Source organism: Staurois parvus, unplaced genomic scaffold (genome assembly GCF_062004578.1).
Source record: "Staurois parvus isolate SC_StPar_1 unplaced genomic scaffold, SC_StPar_1.0 ptg000440l, whole genome shotgun sequence".
Lineage (NCBI taxonomy): Eukaryota > Metazoa > Chordata > Amphibia > Anura > Ranidae > Staurois > Staurois parvus.
Window position 1 is genome coordinate 2993259 of NW_028318236.1, and position 24938 is coordinate 3018196.

General features: G+C 43.0%; 1 protein-coding gene across 2 annotated transcripts in view; it reads left to right on the top strand.

Moving 5' to 3' along the window:
- The window catches only part of MTMR2 (myotubularin related protein 2), a 68694-nt gene that overhangs the window by 20855 nt on the left and 22901 nt on the right, over nt 1–24938 (top strand). The window contains exons 3-8 of one of the 2 annotated variants that reach the window (XM_089687925.1): nt 3348–3413; nt 15867–15961; nt 17677–17787; nt 17873–17974; nt 19353–19436; nt 24539–24688. In XM_089687925.1, coding sequence (XP_089544051.1) covers nt 3356–3413; nt 15867–15961; nt 17677–17787; nt 17873–17974; nt 19353–19436; nt 24539–24688 — 600 coding nt within the window. In that variant the 5' untranslated portion in view covers nt 3348–3355. The remainder of the gene's footprint in view (nt 1–3347; nt 3414–15866; nt 15962–17676; nt 17788–17872; nt 17975–19352; nt 19437–24538; nt 24689–24938) is intronic. The other variant, XM_089687926.1, reaches the window with a different exon arrangement.

The window sequence follows — 24938 nt, forward strand, 5'->3', positions numbered from 1 at the left end:
GGTAATAGCAAGAAATATATGACCACATTTTGAAAAATAATTTTTTACTGTTTTGGGCCAATTTTTATTTGATACAAAAAATCAGGAGATATACAATGTATAAAATGGAGCCTGCAAAGTGGACTATATTAAAAAGTAGATAAACTGGCTGCTGCTAGCAATACCACCAATGCCAAGTGTAAATGTAAACAAATGTGTGAATACCAGTGTAAATAAATGCTGCTCTGCCACTAGTGAAAAAAATTCCACAATTTGTTTGTGATAGTGACCCACAAATAAGTAAATGTAATCTCTATATGACATAGAAATATGAAAAATATAATGAAAATTATTATTAATGGTTCCTTCGTGTTTCCCTATGGCAAGGGAGAATTATAACATGACTATATGTCATATGTGCCAAACCAATGCTTATACCTGTGCTATAACAATGGGATGCTGTGCAAATAGTACACCAAACATAAATGTAAACCTTCCAAATAGAATCAATATTGGTCAAAACATGGGGGTAATAAACATAAATCCAGTGCATCTAATATAAATTTAATAAAGTCCCAGTGTACCACTATATCCAAGTGTGTGTATATATATATATATATATATATATATATATATTTAAAGTCCCAGTGTGAGACACTTCCTCCATCCACACAAGTGAAACAAAGTGATTTGGTGATCAATCTTCTTATCCATATGTTTTGACCAATATTGGTTCTATTTGGAAGGTTTACATTTATGTTTGGTGCACTGTTTGGACAGCATCCCATTATTATAGCACAGGTTTAAGCATTGGTTTAGCACGCAAGAAATGTAGTCATGTTATAATTCTCCCTTGCCATAGGGAAACATGAAGGAACCATTAATAATAATTTTCATAATATTTCTCATATTTCTATGTCATATAGAGATCACATTTACTTATTTGTGGGTCACTATCATGAATGGATTGTGGCATTTTTTTTACTAGTGGCAGAGCAGCTTTTATTTACACTGAAAAAACCAAGGTACTGTATAATCCACCTGGATACACTAAGTAGTTGTGAGGATATGTACAGTTATACTAAGATATGCCAAACTTGTAAATCTGCGTTCAGGTGTTAGGATTTGTTTTACCCTCTGTCATGAAGGGGTTAACATTACATGCAAGGGGGAAGCTAAGTAGGATTCTGGAGTTATCAGAAAAGAGTAATTAAAAAGGTAAGTAGCAGTTTTTATATATATATATATATATATATATATATAAAAATATAATATTATATTTTTGTAAGTTCTTTTATGTGAATGGGAACATGTAACAGATGTAATGCAGGCCTTATCCCAATTTGGCTGCAAAGGTAGATGTACACTTTAAAGCTTAGTTTCATGGTTGGAAAGAAATCCTGGGCCCCAGTGCTGCAGGGTAAGGGCACACATCACTTGTTCCTGTGCCTCTATGTTTAAAAAATATGCCAATGAATATGTGCAGAGTATTTTTTATTATTATTAATATATATATATATATTTTTTTTTTTTATGTGAAATAGTCGCCTCTGTACATAATAGTCCTATGCTCAGATTATAGTGAAGTGTACACCAATAATCAGCCATAACATTACAACCACTGACAGACAAAGTGAATAACATTAGTTATCTCTTGACAGTAATATGTGAAAGGGAATATGATATATTAGGCAGCAAGTGAACGTGTTGTCCCTGAAGTTGATGTGTTGAACATAGTAAAAATGAGCAAGAATAAGTGTACATCTACCTTTGCAGCCAAATTGGGATAAACCTGCAATACATCTGTTACATGTTCCCATTCATATAACAGAACATAAAAAAATATAATATTATATATATATATATATATATATATATATTTTTTACTGCTGCTTACCTTTTTTAATTACTCTTTTCTGATAACTCCGAAATCCTACTTAGCTTCCCCTTGCATGTAAGTTTTACAAGTTTGGCATATCTTAGTATAACTGTACATATCCTCACAACTACTTAGTGTATCCAGGTGGATTATACAGTACCTTGGTTTTTTCAGTGTAAATAAATGCTGCCCTGCTACTAGTAAAAAAATGCCACAATCCATTCATGATAGTGACCCACAAATAAGTAAATGTGGTCTCTATATGACATAGAAATATGAAAAATATTATGAAAATTAATATTAATGGTTCCTTCGTGTTTCCCTATGGCAAGGGAGAATTATAACATGACTATGTGTCATGTGTGCTAAGCAACTGAGTGACAAGGACCAAATTCTAATGGCTAGATGACTGGGTTAGAGAAATTGCAAAATGGCAGCTCTGATGTTAACGGTCTGCAGTGGTCAGGACCTACTAGATGTGGTCCAAAGAAGGAACACTGGCGAACCGGCCACAGGGTCTTGGGCAGCTAAGGCTTATTGAAGCGTGTAGGGAGCGAAGGCTGGCCCATGTAGTCTGATCCTATAGAAAAGCTACTGTAACTCAAATTGTTTAAAAAGTTACTGTTGGGTCTGATAGAAAGGTGTCAGAACACACAGTACATTGAAGTTTGTTGTTTATGGGGCTGCATAGCTGCAGACCGGTTATGGTGCCCATACTGACCTGTGTCCACTGCCAAAGGTGCCTACAGTGGGCACATGAGCATCAGAACTGTACCATCAAGCAACTGGAGAAGGTGGCCTGGTTTGATGAATTCATATATGGTTTGAGGAACACAACGAGTGTGAGGTGTTGACTTGGCCTCCAAATTCTCCAGATCCTAATTCAATCAAGCATCTGTGGGATGTGCTGGAAAAAGAAGTCTGATTCATGGCAGCCCCACCTCACAACTTACAGGACTTAAAGGATCTGCTACAGATGGCTTAGTACCAGATACCACAGCATACCTTCAGAGGTCTAGTGGTGTCCATGCCTTAACTGGTTATGGTGGGTGGTCATAATGTTATGGCTGATTTGTGTATGCCTGTGGATTAGATGACATACCTACCTAGACTCAGCACTACACAAAAATAACGTGACTTTTTGAGAGTCTCTGGATTTGTATAGTTATACTGGAAGTGTTTGTGATGACCTTTATCTCTTGCTTTCAGTAGACTGATATTGCAGATGTCTTGTCTCTTCTTGTTTATTGTGGAAACAGACCCCCTGCATTTACATATCATTTCTCTTCTATTGTGCAATGTGCCCTGAAAGCATTATGCAGAATTCTGCCAGGAAAACTTGTGATTGGTGAATGACTTGTTCTTCTCCTCAATAGCTGAGCTTTTACAGCCCAGGTGCAATCCCTGCATTCATAGTACTGCTGATGTTTTTTTTTTAATGGCTTTAAAAGGTTCCATTATCATGATTTTTACTTTTCTGCTGTTTTAGGTCTTAAAATGCTTGCTGGTATGGAAGAGTTGCTCCTGCTACCTGGAGAGGTGGTAAAAGATATGGGTAAGCAAAATACTTTTCTGCTTATAAATGAGGGCATGACATATTTCAGGAGAGCCATCGTACTTAAAGTGTATCTACAGCTATTTTTTATTTTCTAGTTTTGGATGGAGTGGGGAAAGAATTAGAACCTTTGTCAGGTTTTACTGCTATGTAGGGCTCCATTAGAGAGATTTCCCCCACACTTCCTGTTCTGGTGACACAGCTTTACCTGGCAGGAAGTGAAGGGAATTCTCCAGCAGCAACACAGACAGGATTAAAACTGCTTTTTTTCATAGTTTAAAGATGACTGCCAGGCATGGTATATACTCTACATAGTTACATTGGCCCAGCTTGGACCAATGTACAATGTATATACCATATTTATTTATTTATTTATTTCAGGTGCTTATATAGCGCTGTCAATTTTTGCAGTGCTTTACACATATATATTGTACATTCACATCAGTCCCTAACCCTCAAGGGGCGTACAATCTAAGGTCCCTAACTTACATTATTATTATTATTATACAGTATTTATAAAGCGCCAATAGTTCACTCAGCGCTGTACATTACAAAGGGGGACAGAACTTGTGACAGAACAATACCAATACAATGCAAAACATGAGGGGATCGAGGGCCCTGCTCTTTCGAGCTTACAATCTAGGAGGGAGGGGATGGTGGCACAGGAGGAGAAAGCTGTGGGGGATGGAGTGGTAGGAAGAGTGGAGAAGGTCGGTCAAGTTAGCAGGGGGTGGGGTAGGCTTCCCTGAAGAGATGGGTTTTCAGGGTGCGCCTAAAGGAGAGGAGAGTAGGTGATAATCTGATGGGTTGGGGCAGGGAGTTCCAGAGGATGGGTGACACCCTGGAGAAGTCCTGGAGGCGGGCATGGGAGGAGGAAACCAGGGAACTAGAGAGAAGGAGGTCTTGTGAGCAGTGGAGTGTGCGTGCTGGGCGGTACTGGGATATTAGGTCGGTGATGTAGTTCGGGGCAGTATGGTGGACAGCTTTGTACGTCAGTGTTAGGATTTTGAATTTGATCCGTTGCGCAATCGGAAGCCAGTGGAGGGATTGGCAGAGGGGGGTGGCGAAAATGGAGCGATTGGAAAGGTGAATGAGTCTGGCAGCCGTATTCAGGATCGACTGAAGCGGGGATAGCCAGCGGAGAGGCAGGCCAGTGAGGAGGGAGTTGCAGTAGTCGAGTCGTGATATGATGAGGGAGTGGATGAGCTGTTTAGTGGTTTCTGGGGTTAGGAATGGGCGTATTTTGGCGATGTTGCGGAGGTGGAGTCTGCACGAGTTTGTTAACCTCCCTGGCGGTATGATTATGTCAGGAATTTTGTACCAAAAGCGGTACCATTTTTTTGCATGGAAATTTGGTGTTATGTATTGTAGGCCTGCAATTCTTAGTAATTACTTACTTAAACCTGAGCAAAGAAGACTCTAGTAGACAACCCGGATGTGATAAAGTATGAAACACAAAATCATGAATTATAATCTAATAAATAATATAATTTTATTCAATAATGTAATAAAAAATAATGAAATTTGTCAAACAAAGAAAATTCAGTAAACATCCTGAGTGTGATAAATTTTGAAACATGGCACTGCACACAATCCGACGTCACAGTCAGGGCAATGGAATCTGGTTTCTTTTCGAACTTTCTTTCCATTGCCATCTCTCCTTGAGCAGCACACCACACACATCCTGGTAGGTGCTGCCTTTTTTGTGGTTGGCGGGATGTAGTCCATGAAATGGCGACCAGTCAGGCGTTCTGGATTGACAACAGCACGACGTCCAGATCTGTTCATGGCTACTGATGGCGTTTGGTAGTTGATAAAAATCTGCTCAGCCACCTTCCAGATAAACTCAGAATGAATAAGAGGCTTGTCACTCTTTGCTCTGTGAAGGATGTACGAGTTCCAAAGGCATTGTTCAAGAAGATGCCTGAATATCTTCTTATAATATTTTTTTTGTTGTTTGCGCATAGCCGGATAAAATGTCATTGCCTGATCGGCTCTGTCCACACCTCCCATGGTGTTATTATAGTCTATCACGAGTTGCGGCTTCAGCACATCTTTCCCACCTCTTGTGTGGACCATGCCAGTGGACAAATTATGCACAGTGCTCATGAGACACACGTCCTTCTTGTCTCTCCATCGCATTGCCATCATCTTACCCTTTTGCCAGGCAACCATTTCTCCGGTTTTGAGTTGTTTCTGGGCAAACGTAGATGGCATGCCACGTCGATTAGACTTGACTGTACCATAAGCATCGGTCTTGTTTTTTATCAAAACCTCATACAGTTCCGGAGACGTGTAAAAGTTGTCCGTGGTCACACAATATCCCTGGTTCAGCAACGGCTCCAGCAGTGTAAGGACAGATGATGTGGCCATCCCATAGTCGCTGTACCTGGGGTTGAACTGCGTGCCTTTACCAGTGTAAATGACCGAATTCCAAATGTACCCGGTAGATGACTCGCAGAGCATGTAGAATTTGATGCCAAACCGCGCTCTTTTGGACGCTATGTACTGGATCCAGCTTAGGCGACCCTTGTAGGCCATCAAGCTTTCATCCACACTGACGTCCCTATCTGGCACGTAGGTCCGCTGGAAATTGAACACAATATTTTGGTACACCTCCCAGATTTTTTTAAGTTTGGGCTGAGGATGCGTGGCCTCATCAAATTCCTCATTGTTAGTGAAGTGTAAATACTTCATGATGAGGGAAAACCGATATTCGGACATAACGGTGCCAAAAACCGGAGTGGCCAGTAATTTATTGGTGGTCCAGTACCATTTCTGGAGCGGTTTTCCTATCACGCCCTGCAGAATGATGAGTCCCAGAAATTTCCAGATGTCCTCTCTGCTCACCGGATCCCACTTTCGGTTTCTGGAAAACCTGGCTTGCAGTGTAGCGGGTTGCTGCTCTTGGTAGCGGTTGGTCTCCGTGACAATTTTTTCAATTATCTCCTCAGTGAGGAATAATTGCAGGTAGGCCAGAGGGTTGTTACGCTCAACATCTACCTTCATCCCAGGTGATCCAATAAATGGGAATCTTGGGGGCGCTACATGGTCCGTATCGCAGGCAATAGGGCACCAAGTGCGCACATTGCTGAGGTCAGGAGCAGGATCATCGCCGCTGTCACTTGCCAGATCGGTGTCAGTGTCAGACGACAAATCTCCCCACGACTCCACGTCGCTGTCGATGTCACTCAATTGGTCTAAAAGTGCTTTGGACCTAAATGGGGGCATTTTTGGTGCCATGTTTTATTTTTATGGGCACAAATGCCAGTACAATGTCAGATCTGAGGTGATATATTGTAATCCTCTCAGATTACAATGTATCATCTCTTTTATATGTATGTGTGTGTGTGTGTCACTTTAAATTTTAATATTCCCTCCCAGTTCCACTCTCCTGCACTGCGGCTGCTCGCAGAGAGAGAAACCAGGAAGTCAGATGCCGGGCAGCGTTCTCACCGGCGATCACAGCGGGGAATCGCGGGGAGAAGGTAGGGGAAGACGTTGTATCCTCTGCACTTTACCCCGAGCGTGACTCGGGGTTACCGCACCTGGACATGAAAATTAACCCCGAGTCACGCTCGGGAACACCGCCAAGGAGGTTAAAGATTGGACTTGGGGCTGGAAGGATAGGTTGGAGTCCAGAATGACACCAAGTACTCTGGCCTGCAGGGTGGGTTTGATATTGGCGTTGTTGGATGTGATGGAGAAGTCAATGGGGGGTGGGGTCCGGACTGGGGGGAAGACAAGAAACTTGGTTTTGGAGAGGTTCAGTTTAAGGAAGTGGAGCGACATCCAATCTGATATGTCGCTCAGTAAGTGTGTGGGCAGAGACCGAGGGGGTGAGGTGGGGGGTTGAGAGATAGATTTGTGTGTCGTCGGCATAGAGGTGGTAGTTGAAGCCGTGAGAGTGTATGAGTTGGCCAAGGGAGGAGGTGTAGATGAAGAAGAGTACATTCATACATATACATATTAGGGCCAATTTAGACAGGATCCAATTAACCTACAAGCATGTCTTTGGAGCATGGGAGGAAATCTGAGTACCTGGTGGAAACCCACGCAGGCACAGGGAGAACATGCAAACTCCAGGCAGGTGGTGCCGTGGTTGGGATTCGAACCAACAACCCTAGTACATCCAGGCGGAAGTGCTAACCATTTAGCCACTGTGCTGCCCATACCTGGCTGATGCCCCTGGAAGCTGGGAATCACTGAAGTAGACATTGCTAATGACCGCCACTTGCTTCCGGGTCCTGTGCTGAGTGGTTGGCATGATGCATTGTGAACACAGGTGCTCAGATGTTCGGCATGGGTGCCATTCGGAGAATGCTTTGGTAAAGGTGGGAGAGATCACTGAAGTAGAGGTCACTGGAGTAGCAATGTCTGCGTCAGTGATTTCCAGTTTCCAGGGACATCAGCCAGACATGGCGTATACTTCGTTATATTGGTTCAAGCTGTATAAATATACTATGCCTGGAATTCTTTAAGTATGGGAAGGACAGCACAGCTGTCATATTTTTCACTTCCTGCCTGGTTTTAAAAAAACAAAGTGTCACCAAGACAAGAAGTGAAGGGAAATTGTGCTAACAGAGCCCCAGATAGCAGCAAAACCCTGCTACATGCTAGAAAAAAGGTTTTGCCTGTAGATAATATATAACCTATAAAGTGAATAATTCTAATGATGGGCAAATGGGAGCTTCCGCTGCTCACTGTAAAGCCTGTGTTCATTGTAATTACTACTTTTGTAAAGAACCCAGCTAATTTTACAAACTAAATTCCATCAGTCCCATGACATTCTGTAGATAATTGGGAGGCAAGTGGTAGCTTGTTGTGTGAACACGTCATGCTGATGCTGGCTTTACTAGCTAGTGAGACATCTTGTTTCAGTAAGAGTGAACAGTCTGAAAAGTGTGATTCTTGACATGTGTACTTGTTCAAGATCATTTACTTGTTAGGTCAGTGGTTCTCAACCTGTGGGTCGCGACCCCTTTGGGGGTCGAACGACCCTTTCACTGGGGTCCCCTAAGACCATCAGAAAACACATATTTCCGATGTGTAAAGAGCAGCTACTGTGTTGAAAGCAGCTACTGTGTTGAAAGCAGCAGCATTGGAGGTAAAACGACACTCATGAATTATAATTACTGGGTAAATAATTTTATGGTTGGGGGGTCACCACAACATGAGGAACTGTATTAAAGGGTCGCGGCATTAGGAAGGTTGAGAACCACTGTGTTAGGTGGTGAAGCCAGAATCAAGGTGGTGGCTTACACCCAGTTCCTTTAATAGCCACAATGGCAAACTCTATACTAATAGGGGTGCTGAGACTGCTAGAGTATGTTCTGTTCAGCTAAATTTAAGACAGAATCCTCCAGTGATGAAATATAAGTAGAACTTACACTTATACTATAGAAGGAATTGGATAGAATTTATATATATATATATATATATATATATATATATATATATATATATATAATATGCAGACTGCTCCTACAGACATTTGTGAAAGAATGGGTCGCTCTCAGGAGCTCAGTGACTCCAAGCGTGGTACCGTGATAGGTTGCCACCTGTGCAATAAGTCCATCTGTGAAATTTACTTGATACTGAGTATTCCACGGTCAACTGTTAGTGGTATTATAACAAAGTGGAAGCAACTGGGAACAACAGCAACCACATAAAATGAAAGAGCGGGGTCAGCGCATGCTGAAGTGCACAGTGCGCAAAAATCTCTGTCTTCAGAGTCAATAGCTAAAGACCTCCAAACTTTGTGTGGCCTTCAGATTAGCACAACAACAGTACATAGAGAACTTCATGGAATGGGTTTCCATGGCCGAGCAGCTGCATCCAAGCCTTACATCACCAAGTGCAATGCAAAGCATCGGATGCAGTAGTGTAAAGCACGCCGCCACTGGACTCCAGAGCAGTGGAGACGTGTTCTCTGGAGTGAGGAATCACGCTTCTCTGTCTGGCAATCCGATGGATGTGTCTGGGTTTGGCAGTTGTCAAGAGAATGGTACTTGCCTGACTGCATTGTGCCAAGTGTAAAGTTTGGTGGAGGGGGGATTATTGTGTGGGGTTGTTTTTCAGGGGTTGGGCTTGGCCCCTTAATTCCAGTGAAGGGAACTCTTAAGGCATCAGCATACCAAGACATATTGGACAATTTCATGCTCCCAACTTTGTGGGAACAGTTTGGGGATGGCCCCTTCCTGATCCAACATGACTGCGCACCAGTGCACAAAGCAAAGTCCAGAAAGACATGGATGAGTGAGTTTGGGGTGGAGGAACTTGACTGGCCTGTACAGAGTCCTGACCTCAACCCGATAGAACAACTTTCGAATGAATTAGAGCGGAAACTGGGGGAAAGCGCGTACACACACACCTCTCACAAGAAACACATCAGCTCTCAGTGAGGAAATATATTATGCTGGATATCTATACTGATATGGACTGGGTAATGTGTTAGGAATGTAAGGACGCCCCATCAGTTGATGAAATGAAAATTATCAACCTACAGAGGACTGAATTCAAAGACACCCCAAAAATCAAAGTGAAAAAATGATGCAGCAGACTAGTCTATGTTGCTGAAATTTCATTGCAGCAACTCAGAATGGTCCTCAGTAGGTTGTATGGCCCCCACGTGCTTGTATGCATGCCTGACAACGTTGGGGCATGCTCCTAATGAGACGACGGATGGTGTCCTGGGGGATTTCCTCCCAGATCTAGACCAGGGCACCACTGAGCTCCTGGACAGTCTGAGGTGCAGCCTGGCGGCGTTGTATGGCCACGAAATATGATATCCCAGAGGTGTTCTATTGGATTTAGGTCAGGCAAGTGTGGGGGCCATTCAATGGTATCAATTCCTTCATCCTCCAGGAACTGCCTGCATACTCTTGCCACATGAGGCCGGGCATTGTCGTAAACCAGGAGGAACCCAGGGCCCACTGCACCAGCGTAGGGCCTGACAATGGGTCCAAGAAATTCATCCCGATATCTAATGGCAGTCAGGGTGCCATTGTCTAGCCCAGCAATGGGCAAACTACGGCCCGGTGGACCTTTTAATCCAGCCCGCGGAGTGTGCTAAAAAAAAACACAGCCAGGGCAGGCAAACATTGGCTGTCAGGATGTGTGTAGGCGGGGCAGCGTGACGAACGTGAGGGGAGGGGAGCTAGGCTCCTCTCACAGTCCGCCCTGAAGACCGGAACGGCGCGGGAACACGGCGAGAGGAACGCGCGGAGCAAAGGTAAGTGAATTGACACAGGGGGGACTTGGCTTACTACTTGGGGGGGAATAGTACTGTGGGGGATGAATTAATATGGGGAATGAATTACTATAGGGGGGATGAATTACTATATGGGGGATGAATTACTATATGGGGGATGAATTACTATGGGGGATGGATTAATTGCTATGGGGGATGAATTACTATGGGGGATGAATTACTATATGGGGGATGAATTACTATATGGGGGATGAATTACTATATGGGGGATGAATTACTATGGGGGATGAATTACTATATGGGGGATGAATTACTATATGGGGGATGAATTACTATGGGGTATGAATTACTATCTACTCTTGGTCCGGCCCCCGGGTCCAATATATGAACCCATTGCGGCCCTCAAGTCAAAAAGTTTGCCCACCCCTGGTCTAGCCTGTAGCTTTGACAAAAAAAAAACCTGGAAACTGATTGGTTTCTGTGCAGAGCTGCACCAGATTTTGCACTCTCCAGTTTTAGGCTGGCCATATATTATACAATATTCTTGAGAATTTTGCTTTAGATTTACCAAAAACCATATAATAGAAGGTCAAACCTAAACAACACCTTCAATTGTATCCAATTAGGCAGGCCCTTGCACTATATAGTTGAAGGTAAATCTAAAGGATATTGGGCAGAAATTGGATAGAAAATTGTATAGTGTATGGCCAACCTATGTAAATCCACCCCATTGTCTGTGTTATGCCCCCAACCCACTGATATGCCCCTGGTGATTCCCACCCTTCTCCTTCCTCTATCTCAGCCAGCACAAAACACCAAGTATTTCTGGACATGAGGAGCATGTGACCACCTTCTTTGATACTGTGCAATGAGAAAAGTAACAGTTCCTCTTTAATGTTTTATATGTTTGATTTATAAACCGTGCATGTGTTTATGTATGTGTGGCAGGAGACTTTCAAGCCTTATGCTCTGATACTGAGCTCACAGCTTTGGTTTCTACTCTGACAGATATAAGTGAATAACAGCCCAGCCAAGCAATCTTTCATAAAATGGAGCATAGATTCAGATTCTTACAAATGCTGATTCCTGATTGTTTTCCAGCTGTAGCAGATCTGAGGTACACCTTTAGGCTAGGTTCACATCTGTGTGGGTGGTGCTGCTGCAGATCCGTGCAGCCACACCACCCGCACAGAGGAATGCGGACCCGCGGGTGGGTGTTAATAGTTCTAATGGCATGCCATCCGCACTAGAAACGCAACCGTACTGGAACCGAGGTTCCCATGCGGGCTGCATTTTCCCAAGAAGTGCAGGGACTTTTTCCCTGCGTGTCATGGGGCACAGGAGTCCATTCAAATGAATGGGCTCTTGTGCCTGAGCAAAACACGGCCGCATATATGTGAACCAGGGCTTAGGGCCAGGACACACTACAACAACGTGCGTTGCAGCGCATGTGTATTAGTGCTGAGGCAGTTGGCATCTGATGGGGGCTTTGCCAGTACAGACAAGGCAAATGGAGCAGTTTCTCTGTGTCCATTGTGTGAATGTTCATCAAAGGGATAGGGCCTCATTCTGCCCTAATGCATTTTCCTGCATTTTCTTGTAGAACCCCACAATGCACACTGTGTTTTGTTGGGTGCCACTCAAAATGAATGGCACTGCAGTGCACCAACATGCATATGGTGCCAGATCATGTGTTGTTATTATTATACAGTATTTGTATAGCACCAATGGTTTGCTCAGCGCTGTACATTATAATGGGAGAAAGTACACGAGACAGTACAGTAACAATACAACACAATACACGAGGGGTTCGAGGGCCCTGCTCCATGGAGCTTACAATCTAGGAGGGAGGGGAGAATGGTACGGGAGGAAATAGCTGTGGGGGATGGAATGGTGGGAACAGCGGAGGTGATCAGCAAATTAGGTGAGGGCGGGGTAGGCTTCTCTGAAGAGATGGGTTTTCAGGGTGCGCCTGAAGGTGAGGAGGGAAGGTGACAGTCTGATGGATTGGGGTAGTGAGTTCCAGAGGATGAGGGAAGCCCTGGAGAAGTCCTGGAGACGGCTAGGGAGGAGAAGACCAGGGAACTGAAGAGAAGGAGGTCTTGTGAGGAGCGGAGAGTACGTTTTGCATGGTAGATGGATATCAGGTCGGTGATGTAGTTTGGGGCAGTGTTATGAACAGCTTAATACGTTAATGTTAATATTTTGAATTTTATGCGTTGCGCAATCGGAAGCCAGTGGAGGGATTGGCAGAGAGGGGTGGCGGATACGGAGCGGTTGGTAAGGTGGATGAGTCTGGCCGCAGAATTCAGGATACACTGAAGTGGGGATAGCCTGTGTTGGTGTAGGCCGGTGAGGAGGGAGTTGCAATAGTCAAGTCGGGAGATAAGGAAGTGAATGAGTTACTTTGAAGTTTCTGGAGTTAGGAACGTGTTGTGGTAATGTGTGTTTTACTGCAGATTGTTGCAACGGCCCTGTGTGAACAGACCTTCAAAGCGGAGAAGTTTAAAGTTTATTTTACGTTTATGCAAGTAATGGATTATGTGCATGTCTGTATATAACTGTATAGAAAGTAAACTTGTGATGTTTGTCGGTTATTGTTCGGAAGGACCACATTATTACCATAACGATGTACAGAAAACAAACCACAACAGTGTGCACATTGATCACATCTGAACAGTGTATACAGTTGTGTCCAAAATTATTCAACCCCCACTGAAATTGAGTGTTTTGGCCAGTTTGACATTGCTTTTGATCATTCAGTCATCTTGCTTACATTTACATTAAAGAGGCACTTGTAGGTCAGACAAATATAACATAACAGTTATAATGAAATAACCACAAATGTCTTTTCTGTGCTCACAGCATTATCAGTTTTATTCAACCCCCAAGTGACATTCAATCTTAGTACTTAGTACAGCATCCTTTTACAGTTATAACAGCTTTTAAACGTGAAGCATAGCTTGACACAAGTGTCTTGCAGCGATCTACGGGTATCTTCGCCCATTCTTCATGGGCAAAGGCCTCCAGTTCAGTCACATTCTTAGGCTTGCGCACTGCAACTGCTTTCTTTAAGTCCCACCAGAGGTTCTCAATCGGATTTAAGTCTGGTGACTGCGATGGCCACTCCAAAATGTTCCAGCCTTTCCTCTGCAACCATGCTCTAGTGGACTTGGAGGTATGCTTGGGATCATTGTCCTGTTGAAAGGTCCAACGTCTCCCAAGCCTCAGGTGTGTGACGGACTGCATCACGTTTCCATCCAATATCTCCTGGTACTGAAGAGAATTCATGGTACCTTGCACACGCTGAAGCTTCCCTGTACCTGCAGAAGCAAAACAGCCCCAAAGCATGATTGACCCTCCACCATGCTTCACAGTAGGCAAGGTGTTCTTTTCATCATAGGCCTTGTTCTTCCTCCTCCAAACATAGCGTTGATCCATGGGCCCAAACAGTTCTAATTTTGTTTCATCAGTCCACAGAACACTATCCCACAACTTTTGTGGTTTGTCCACATGGCTTTTGGCATACTGCAGTCGACTCTTCTTATTCTTTGGAGACAGCAAGGGGGTACGCCTGGGAGTTCTGGCACGGAGGCCTTCATTACGCAGTGTGCGTCTTATTGTCTGGGCTGAAACTTCTGTACCCACATCTGACAAATCTTTTCTCAGTTCCTCAGCAGTCACACGGGGACTTCTCTCCACTCTACGCTTCAGGTAGCGCACAGCAGTCGAAGTCAGCATCTTCTTTCTGCCACGACCAGGTAGCGTTTCAACAGTGCCCTTTGCCTTGAATTTGCGAATGATGCTTCCTAAGGTGTCTCTTGGTATGTTTAACATCTTTGCAATCTTCTTATAGCCATTGCCCTTCCTGTGAAGAGAAATCACCTCTTCTCTTGTCTTCCTGGACCATTCTCTTGCCTTCACCATGTTTGTAACCACACCAGTAAATGTCTAGAAGGAGCTGAGTATCACAGTCATTTTAAAGCTGCCTAATTGGTGCTTATTATGCTTGATTGCTGCTCGGTGACATCCACAGGTGTTTTCAATACCTGATGGAAAGCACCTGTATGAACCTCTGTTCTTCAGAGTGGTAGTCTTTAAGGGGTTGAATAATTGTGGCAATGAAGAAACCACATAAGAACCATTTACTACTGTATTACATAAACAATTGATGTCATTTTAGTTGCATTTGGGTAGTTACAACGTCCTTGTAGGATTTGATTCTGAATACAATTCCAAATGTACACTATAGTCCCTAAACCCCTTTACAGCATTGGGGGTTGAATAATTTTGGACACAACTGTACATTCATGAGATGTAAACTGCAGAAATGAGTGGGAGGAAGGCACTTGTCTTCTTGTTAATTATGTTACAAACCAAAAAAGAAAACCTTGTTTTTGTGTTTTATGGCTCCTGCTAATCTCAAAGGAAATTGACAACTTTGCCTTAGCTTTTCAAGGACATACAAGACAGAATACCATACTTACTATTAAAATAAAACTTGTTAGAGAGATATACATGAGTTGATGTTATTTACCTCCTTAGGAATATTCTTGTTGCCTGGCTGTACTGCTTTGTTATTCTTGAGTCACTGACCCAGTACAAATGTGGTGCAAACAAAATTCCTGACCTGCATGTTTGTTCTGAGTTGGTGACTCAAAGCATTAAAGTGGCAAACAGGGCAAACAGAAGGTCTGCGTTTTTTCTCAGTGTCTCCATACCCCCCAATGCAAATGTCTTTAAAAAGTAATTTGTAATCTAACCACCCACAAAAAATAAATGCTTACCTCAGCCCTGGCCTCCGATGCTTCTGGGGAACACAGTTGACTTCACCACACTTCTGGCGGAGCTGGGAGCTCAAAATCCTGCAAGAGTGCATTCCAGTCCATTGCAAAAGTGAATTCTCATGAAATGTTGGGCTTCCAGTGATTTCACCTGTGCCTTCCAGGAGCAAGTTTTTCTTTCTGGGCAAACAATTTTACAAATGGGTTTTAAAGTAATTTGTGTTGGGGTGGGGTAGGAGGGTGACTGCCATGGAAGGTCCATTTTAAAATCGGATTAGAATTGGCATGACAGGAAGGCGTTTTTAGATAAGGATCAGGTTTGTTCGCCAACCATATCTTTTAAACTGTGTGCCATCACTGATGGTCTGCGTTTTGTGTAGTTCAATCACAATTTCTTATAGTTTATTTTATATTGAACATTATGTTTGAATCACAGCGGTAATTGTGTGTTTGTAGGTAAAGATGTCACGTACATCTGTCCATTTACTGGAGCCATCCGGGGGAGTTTCACAGTTACGAACTACAGACTGTACTTTAAAAGTTTGGAGCGGGTAAGACCATTTAGTGATTTCACTTTGGTTTGGTTAGACTGGTACCTATGGATACATTTCTCATTCAACTGATATCTTTAATTTCTTCTTTAGCTTTAAAGCGGTTGTAAACCTCAGACATGAAATATGAACAGTCTATTCCTCTATAGTGTCTTTTTTGTCTGTTGCCACATTCCTCTGCTATCAGCATGAGTCACTTATGACAAGTTTTCCTGACACCATCAAATTAAAAGATGACAGGAGAAGTATCTCCAGTACACAGCCTGTGATTGACAGCCTCAACTTTATTGATGAGTGAAGGGGGTGACTGTGTCCTTTCCCTCCAATCAGGGCTCAGAGTTCTCACTGAGCCCTGCAGTGTGTAATTTCAGCTCCCCACCCCCTGCTTATCAGAGCTGAGACATTCTGTGTAAATTCTGCACTTGCACTGCATATAGAGAAGAGAGGGCTAAAGATAAACAGGTACAACCTAGGTAGAAGGACTTGTTTCATCTTTGTGTATAACCTGTCAGTCACTTCACTGGGTATATGTAAGTGTAGATTCACACACGTGCAGTGCAAATTGAAGCTCTGTTCTCACAGCTAATTGACAAAGTAGTTCAGCGGTTTAGGTCAGGTTTAGATCAGAATCAGGTCAGGATTTTATTCTGTTCACAACTGATGACATGTGTGATTCAGAAGCGTTCCCATAGAAGTCAATGAGCCGGTATTTGCACCTGAGCTGGACCGCACTTCTCAGAAAACTGACAGGACTCTTTCAAATCGCAATCAATCTGCACTCCGGTTGCACCGCATATATGTGCACAGGCACAATAGAAAACAGTGTTATTTCACCTGTCATGTGAAGTGGATTCGGTTCAAAACGCATCCAATTTGCATATATGTGACCAGCTCCAAAGTCCACTCAGAACAGATAAGGTAAGTTTTAGGTGGGCACTATTTGTTATCTTGTTGATTTGTTATATCTTGGAGACCCCAGGGTTGGATTTCTTCAGTAAATTAATCTCTAGCCCCTCCAACAAGGCCCAGTTACAAATCTTGAGGAGTTAGGGCTAATTCACACCAGCCGCTGTGCAGAGCAGTGGGATCTCTGCCAAGCTGGTGTGCTGATCATGGTGCATCGTACTGTTTAATTTTTTTTAAAACCATCTTTATTGATATTTATCGGCCCCTGCACGGTGCAAGGCAGTGGATTGTCTCACGCTATGCTGCGTTGATAAAAGTACAGATTCCTGTACTTTTCACTCCACACACCACAACACGGTGATGTGAACCAGGCATTTTGCCTTGTCTTGCGGAGGTTATAGCTGCCCAACACAGCCCCACTGAATCTGGTGTGAATGGGCCCTTAAAGAATATGAAAATGTGGAAAACATTATCCTGTTTGTACCTTTTTTAAAACTTTTTAAGAAAAATGTATTCAAACAGGAAAAAAACTAACAGCTTGACCTGACAGTAACAGACTTCCTGGCCTAGGGTGACAACTGACAGAGTCTGTGCTTCTGCAGGACACAAAACAAACGTTTGACTAAGCTAATCAGCCTGGAGCTGGGTCTAGTAGCAAGGCATCTTGAAACTGCTTCTCATTGTAGGGTTCTGAGAATTGAAAGGTTATGAGATCTGGGTAGATGTAGTCTTTGATAAGGACTGTCAATAGTTCATATCTAATAATGGTTATAGAACCCAGAATGATCATATTATTATCTTTTTGGCAGGATCACCGCTTGATATTGGATGCTCCTCTGGGAATCATAAGCCGAATTGAAAAAATTGGGGGAGCTGCAAGTCGTGGAGACAATTCACATGGGATAGAAATTGTGTGCAAGGTAAAACAACGTGTTGTCTGGATGTACTACTTGCTTTGTGTTTGGTATTTATCACATTTTCTTGGCATTACTGCTTCTTTTCCAGGACATGAGAAACATGAGATTTGCCTACAAGCAAGATGGACACACTCGCAAAACTGTGTTTGAGAGCCTCATGGCTTATGCCTTCCCGTTAAGTCACAATTTGGTATGACCGATCAGGGGGATTGCAAAGTGATATATACATATGTATACTTGTTTTTGAACCCTAATCCCTGCCTCCTGCCTCTGGAGGCTCAGAAATGCTGTGTAAACTGTACATTTTGAACAGCTCCAGATAAGAGACGGGAGCAGATAAACAGGTACAACTTATGTAGGAGGATTTGTTTCATCTCTGTATAGCACTTGAGGCTAGTCACTTCACTGGGTTTACAACCACTTTAAATTGATTCTAAAAATTATTTATTTAATGGTTTTTAACCACTAAAAACCGCCAGGGTTTCCTCTTAGGTCCCCTGCTGGCGCTCCTCCCCCCTTCTGCATGCCCCCATAGCAAGCCACTTGCTCTGGGGGGCATTCGTGTCCTCGCTTCTGAGCCCTGCTCTGTGTGTCCATTGACACAAAGAGCGTGGTTCGGCCCCACAGAGGCTCAGGCGATCAAGATTGGGCTCATGTGAGTATATTAAGAAGCTGGGGGAGAGGGGGAGCTGCATGTAGAAGGTCGCATTAAGGTAAAAAAAATCCTCCCTTTAGAACCACTTTAAGCCTTGCAGTGTGGGGGCAGCAAGGAGCATTTCTACTTTTCTTGGTGTTTTTGGTAGGAGCATGAAAGGGTTTTGGATGAACCCTAAACATAGTGCATGTTAAGAATATAATGCTTTTAATTTGACAAATGAATCTCTAGTGCCAGTTCTTTGCTGAATGCTTTTTTTCAACATTTGTTGACATGCATTGATCTCATTGATAATTCTCAGAATCCTCAGAATTCCACTAATCCTCAGAATTGTATACTACAACTTTCTCTCCTATGACGGTAAAAACCTGGCACATTCAACTCTTCTATCAAATACTAAGGCAGTCCATATATGATTCGATTTTCTTTCCTTCCGTGATGGAAGGAAAGAAAATCTCTTGATTTCCCCATCCGAAATCTCTTAGAACTGATCCACACATATGCAGTGTGGATTGAAGCTCAGATTTCACAGCTAATTGACACAGTAGCTGTTCACAGGTTCACATCAGACTTACATCAGGCTCAGGACAAGATTAGCTCAGGATCTTATCCTGTTCACACATATGTGGTTTAGGAATGTTTCCCTTAAGTAGCCTGTAATCCGTACCTGAACCTGAAGCCACTGCTCAGAAATCGGACGTGACTCTTTTTAAAATCACACTGAATCTGCACTGGCCATGCACCGGACATGTGAACAGGCACCATAGGAAGCAATGGTATTTCACATGTCATGCGGATTGGATGCGCATCCAATCCGCATATATGTGAAGGAGCAGTTAGTATAGTTTCTTTTCTATTTTAGTAATTGAAGATTTTGTTCAAATATATTAATTATAGTAACTGCCTTTCACAGCCTCTGTTTACCTTTGAATACAAAGAAGCCTTTGTGGAAAATGGCTGGAAGGTGTATGACCCTATACTAGAGTACAGAAGACAGGTATGTAGTATATTTTACATTTGCAGTATTTTTGTTTAAAAAAACCTTCTAAGGCCTCATGCACACTGGTCGTTTGGCCATCTCTCCTAGACACCTTTCCTCCTGGCAGCAGGGTTTTGGCAGAAAAAATGCTTGATGCTTGTAAACGAGTGTAAGCACATTTAGACGTGTTTAGGCACATCATATGCTTGGGCGTTAATTTATTTTATTGCCCAGAATAATAATTTATTCTGGCCATTGAAATGAGTTAATGCTCAAGCACTGAACATGCCTAGCATTAATGCACATTTAGACGTTGTGAGGAACGTGGTGCCCAACCCCTGCCTTTCTCACCAACCGTGGCAAAGGACCTGCCAATCTCACACCGCGCTGTCACTTGCATAACAATGCCACTCTCAGCTGCACCCTGCACAAAGATTTTCCAGCTTGCGGGATCACAATCTTATGTGCCAGCAGCCTGAGAGTGATTGTCACTGGGTTAAGTTAATTATGGAATTAACTCTTCAAACTGCCACCACCACCTTTTTACTGGGAAGGAGGAAACTCACAAATCTCAGCAATAACACTGATTTTAGTATAAACATCCGCAACACACACTGTCACTACAGGCAGGTATATTCAGAGGATTATTATCAGTAGCGCTCTTCAAGAGACAGGGATTCTTTAGTTTGCATTAGGAGCCTTAGAGATAATTTTAACACTTTTCAAAATAGGGTTTATTAATGAAAAGGTCAAATGGTGCAATTAAAATACACTGCTCAACAAAACTAAAGGAACACTTTTTAATCAGAGTATAGCGTCAAGTCAAACTCCTGGTATATTGATCTGGTCAGTTAAGTAGCAGAGGGGGTTGTTAATCAGTTTAAGCTGTTTTGGTGTTAATGAAATTAGCAGGTGCACTAGATGGGCAACAATGAGACAACCCCCAAAACAGGAATGGTTTTACAGGTGGAGGCCCCTGACATTTTTTCCTCACTCGTCTTTTCACTAGTTTTGCATTTGGCTAGGGTCAGTGTCACTACTGGTAGCATGAGGTGATACCTGGACCCTACAGAGGTTGCACAGACAGTCCAACTCCTCCAGGATGGCACATCAGTAGGTGCCATTGCCAGAAGGTTTGCTGTGTCTCCCAGCACAGTCTCAAGAGCATGGAGGAGATTCCAGGAGACAGGCAGTTACTCGAAGAGAGCTGGACAGGGCTGTAGAAGGTCCCTAACCCATCAGCAGGACCGGTATCTGCTCCTTTGTGCAAGGAGGAACAGGATGAGCACTGCCAGAGCCCTACAAAATGACCCAGCAGGCCACTGGTTGAACGCTTTTGACCAAACAATCAGAAACAGACTGAAGGCCTCTAGTGGGCCCTGTGCTCGCTGCCCGGCACCATAGAGCTCGATTGGCATTTGCCATTGAACGCTAGAATTGGCAGGTCCACCACTGGCACCCTGTGCTTTTCACAGATGAGAGCAGGTTCATCCTGAGCACATGTGACAGACGTGAAAGGGTCTGGAGAAGCCACGGAGAACATTATGCTGCCTGTAACATCATTCAGTATGACCGTTTTGGTGGTGGGTCAGTGATGGTCTGGGGAGGCATATCCATGGAGTGACGCACAGACCTCTCCAGGCTAGACAATGGCACCCTGACTACCATTAGGTATCGGGATGAAATCCTTGGACTCATTGTCAGACCCTACGCTGGTGCAGTGGGTCCTGGGTTCCTCCTGGTTTATGACAATGCCCGACCTCGTGTGGCGAGAGTATGCAGGCAGTTCCTGGAGGATGAAGGAATTGATACCATTGAATGGTCCCCACGCTCGCTTGACCTAAATCCAATAGAACACCTCTGGGATAACATGTTTCGGTCCATCCAACTGTCCAGGAGCTCAGTGATGTCCTGGTCCAGATCTGTAAGGAAATACCCCAGGACACCATCCGTCATCTCATTAGGAGCTTGCCCCAATGTTGTCAGGCATGCATACAAGCACATGGGGGCCATACAAACTACTGAGTACCATGTTAAGTTGCTGCAATGAAATTTCAGCAAAATGGCCTACTAGCCTTCTGCATCATATTTTCACTTTGATTTTCTGGGTGTCTTTGAATTCAGTCCTCTGTAGGTTGATAGTATTCATTTCCATCAAGCGATGGGGCATCCTTATTTTACTAACACAGTACCCAGTCCATATCAGTATAGAGATCCAGCATGATATGTTTTCCCATTGAGATCTGATGTGTTTTCAAAAGTGTTCCTTTAATTTTTTTGAGCAGTGTATTTATACAAAGACATAAAGAGAACAATAATGCAACAGAGAGATAAAAGGAGGTGAAAATGGAGACTGCTTGCAAAGTCCTTGGTTTTAGTATAGTCCAATTGTCCAAGCAAAAACGTTGCCGTGGCTCTTTTGGGTGTTCTTTGGTTGATGTTAAAATGAGAGCTTGCTTACCAGGTCCTGTCATTCCCTTTTATGTGATTTCAAAGGGGTGTCGCCAGAGACCATCTGACCAATAATCCGGTTTAAGGGATGGGTGCTTGGAGGCCACCATGTTTACGACCAATTCCCAAATACAGTTTTGCACTAATATTCATAACTTCCAATACATGCAGGTGGTATTCTAGAAACTGGCAGAATATTATTCAGAATTGCATTTTGTATCCAGGGATATAAAACACTGCGCACCTTTGTCACCCATGAGGCAGGAGACTGCTTTCTCTCCTTTGCTCACGTGTGACAGGCTTGACTGAGTTATTAATGTTTTACGATAGGTCAGAGGGAAGGGTTCTTCATGGTTTATGAATACAGACATCCTGCCAAGTCTGATTAGCTGTTTACAGCTCTGACCAGGTCTGGACACTGGCTGTCTATTGTGTTCGTTAAGATAAGAGGCTTTTTTGAAGTGTGTTACAAGTTACATCTACAAATTCCATAGTTTGCAAGAGGAGGGAGAGAAGAAGGTCACTGCTCAGGAATACAAAATGGCTGAGACCTTAACAAGATGGCTGTCACGTACAATTTCCATGTCCCTGTCTCACACAATCGTTACAGATGTGTTTACACACATCAAGTGTTTTTTTCTGCCAAAACACTGCTGCTCCTGGACGTGCTGGACAGGCTAATATACAGAGGCATTTAGAAGCAGAAAAAAAATGCCAGATGCCCTTAACAGCAGCATTAAAAATGTCCAGTTTGCATGAGCTCTACAAATAATTTGTGTCCAAAATGGAACCCCAATCCCACAGTCATTGTAGAGAAACAAGGACCTTTTCTACACATGGCCTTATCTCTTTCATGGAGCAGACTGAAAATTCTGAAACTAAAATTCTGAGTGTCCGTGGCAGTCCTTTTTCCGTCTGTGTATTCAATAAATTATAAAGAATACCAGCTGAGGATTGCTCAAATACAGCATCAGCCACAGATCAAAGTGTTGTGAATATACGTATACCTCCTGATGTTAGCTATGTATATAATAATCGGTGATCGTTACAGAATACAGTTCTAACAGCCTAAATTTCACCAGGAATCAGGTAAATAATACTAGTGATCCCAAAGTATACATCACCCAAGCTTCCTTGCTTTCATTTGTGCTTCACTGAGCTGCTGTTAGTCACTGTCACACAAGGACGGGGAGGCACTGAGGGGGTCACTATATTGAAAATTACTGTATTCTGGTAACCATATGGGATTAATACCCATATTGAAAATTATTATTTTTTTATTTTACATAACTTTATTTTTAATATTCTCTACATTGACATGCAGACCAAGCTGTCCAACAAAAGTTAAATAGGTTGGGGTTTACACTGACAGGGGTGTTTATATAAGTCAGTGGCTATTCATATGGTTTACCCTTTAAACCCGTTACTATATCTGCTTAAAAAGTTTTAGCTGGAGTTACACTTTAATTTTGTCACTTATTTAAAGCTGAACCCTAGGAATTCAGTCACTTTCTAAAATGTTTTGGATTAATAGGGTTAAGTCCAAACAGGTGCATGCCACCTCATAGACTTATCTCTTTCATGTACAATTTTTATTTATACCGAGCATAGCTATCACTATACTTTGGCGCTTCGACACTGGACCTGCTGGTTTCAGCTTCTGCAGAGTTTTATGCAGCCATTCTGCCCTGCCCAATCAGAGAGCACTTTGTATTATGTCAACCCATTCACTAAATATAAAGCCTTCTGTAAATGGGCAGCAGAGGAGAGGGATGGGCGGAGCTGCCGTATGCGAAGACAATGTCTCTCCTGCCGGGAGTAACGATAGCCATACTGCCAGCATTCAGTAAAACTGTCAGATGTAGATTATTTATTATTATTACAGGTACTTATACAGCACCATCAATTTACGCAGCGCTTTACATATATATTGTACATTCACATCAGTCCCTAACCCTCAAGGGGCGTACAATCTAAGGTTTAAAGAGATAAGTCTACAAGGTGGCATGCACTGTATTGGACCTAACCCATAGTAAGCCAGCAGATTTTAGAAAGTGCCAGAATTCCTGCAATTCAGCTTTAAAGTGCATGTACAAATATCTAAGGCTACCATGTCCATAGGTTATTATTATTATACAGTATTTGTAAAGCGGCAACAATTCGCTCAGCGCTGTACATTACAATGGGAGACAGAACATGGGACAGTACAATAACAATACAATGCGATACACGAGGGGTTCTAGGGCCCGGCTCCTTGGAGCTTACAATCTAGGAGGGAGGGGAGAGTGGTACAGGAGGAAATAGCTGTGGGGGATGGAGTGGTAGGAAGAGTGGAGGAGGTGCAGAATGACCTTTTTTTTGCAATATATGACAGATTATCACGAAGGCTAGAATTTGTTGGTGAAAAGGGGGAAAGGTCTTCTGCACCTGAGTGATCCTTTGTGGTGAGGATCCTCATTGGTTTCCACAGCAAACAGCAGGGCAGGGTATAACGTATTGGTTCCCCTGTATAGACCCCCTTATCTCACATAGTAGCTGGCACAGGCAATTTTGAAACAAAAATAATTCAATGCTGGACAGTTTAGGAGTTAAACGCAACTGTCAGGTTTTTTTTTAATTTTTTATTTATACATCAGTTTGTAGTAATGTTTCAATGTTCTATATTTTAGGGGGTGCCTAATGAGAGTTGGAGAATTACAAGAATTAATGACCGGTATGATCTTTGTGACACCTACCCAGCCACTCTGGTGATCCCAGTAACTATGTCTGATGATGAAGTAAGGAGGGTGGCTGCATTCAGATCAAATGGGCGTATACCAGTACGTACAAATGTTTCATCTGCTTAATTATACAGCAATTGGAGTACTGTTCATATCATCTGTGTATGTTAATATATATTCATACCATGTTTTTTCTATTGGATAAAGGATTCACCTCATCTGCCAATCTTCTACTGTCTGTGGATTTGTTTATTGAAAACTGTCTTGATGCAACTGACAGAACACATCTTTACTGTTTTCTGATTGGCTGACTCAGCTAGCAGACATAGACAGCTGGGACAATCATTTG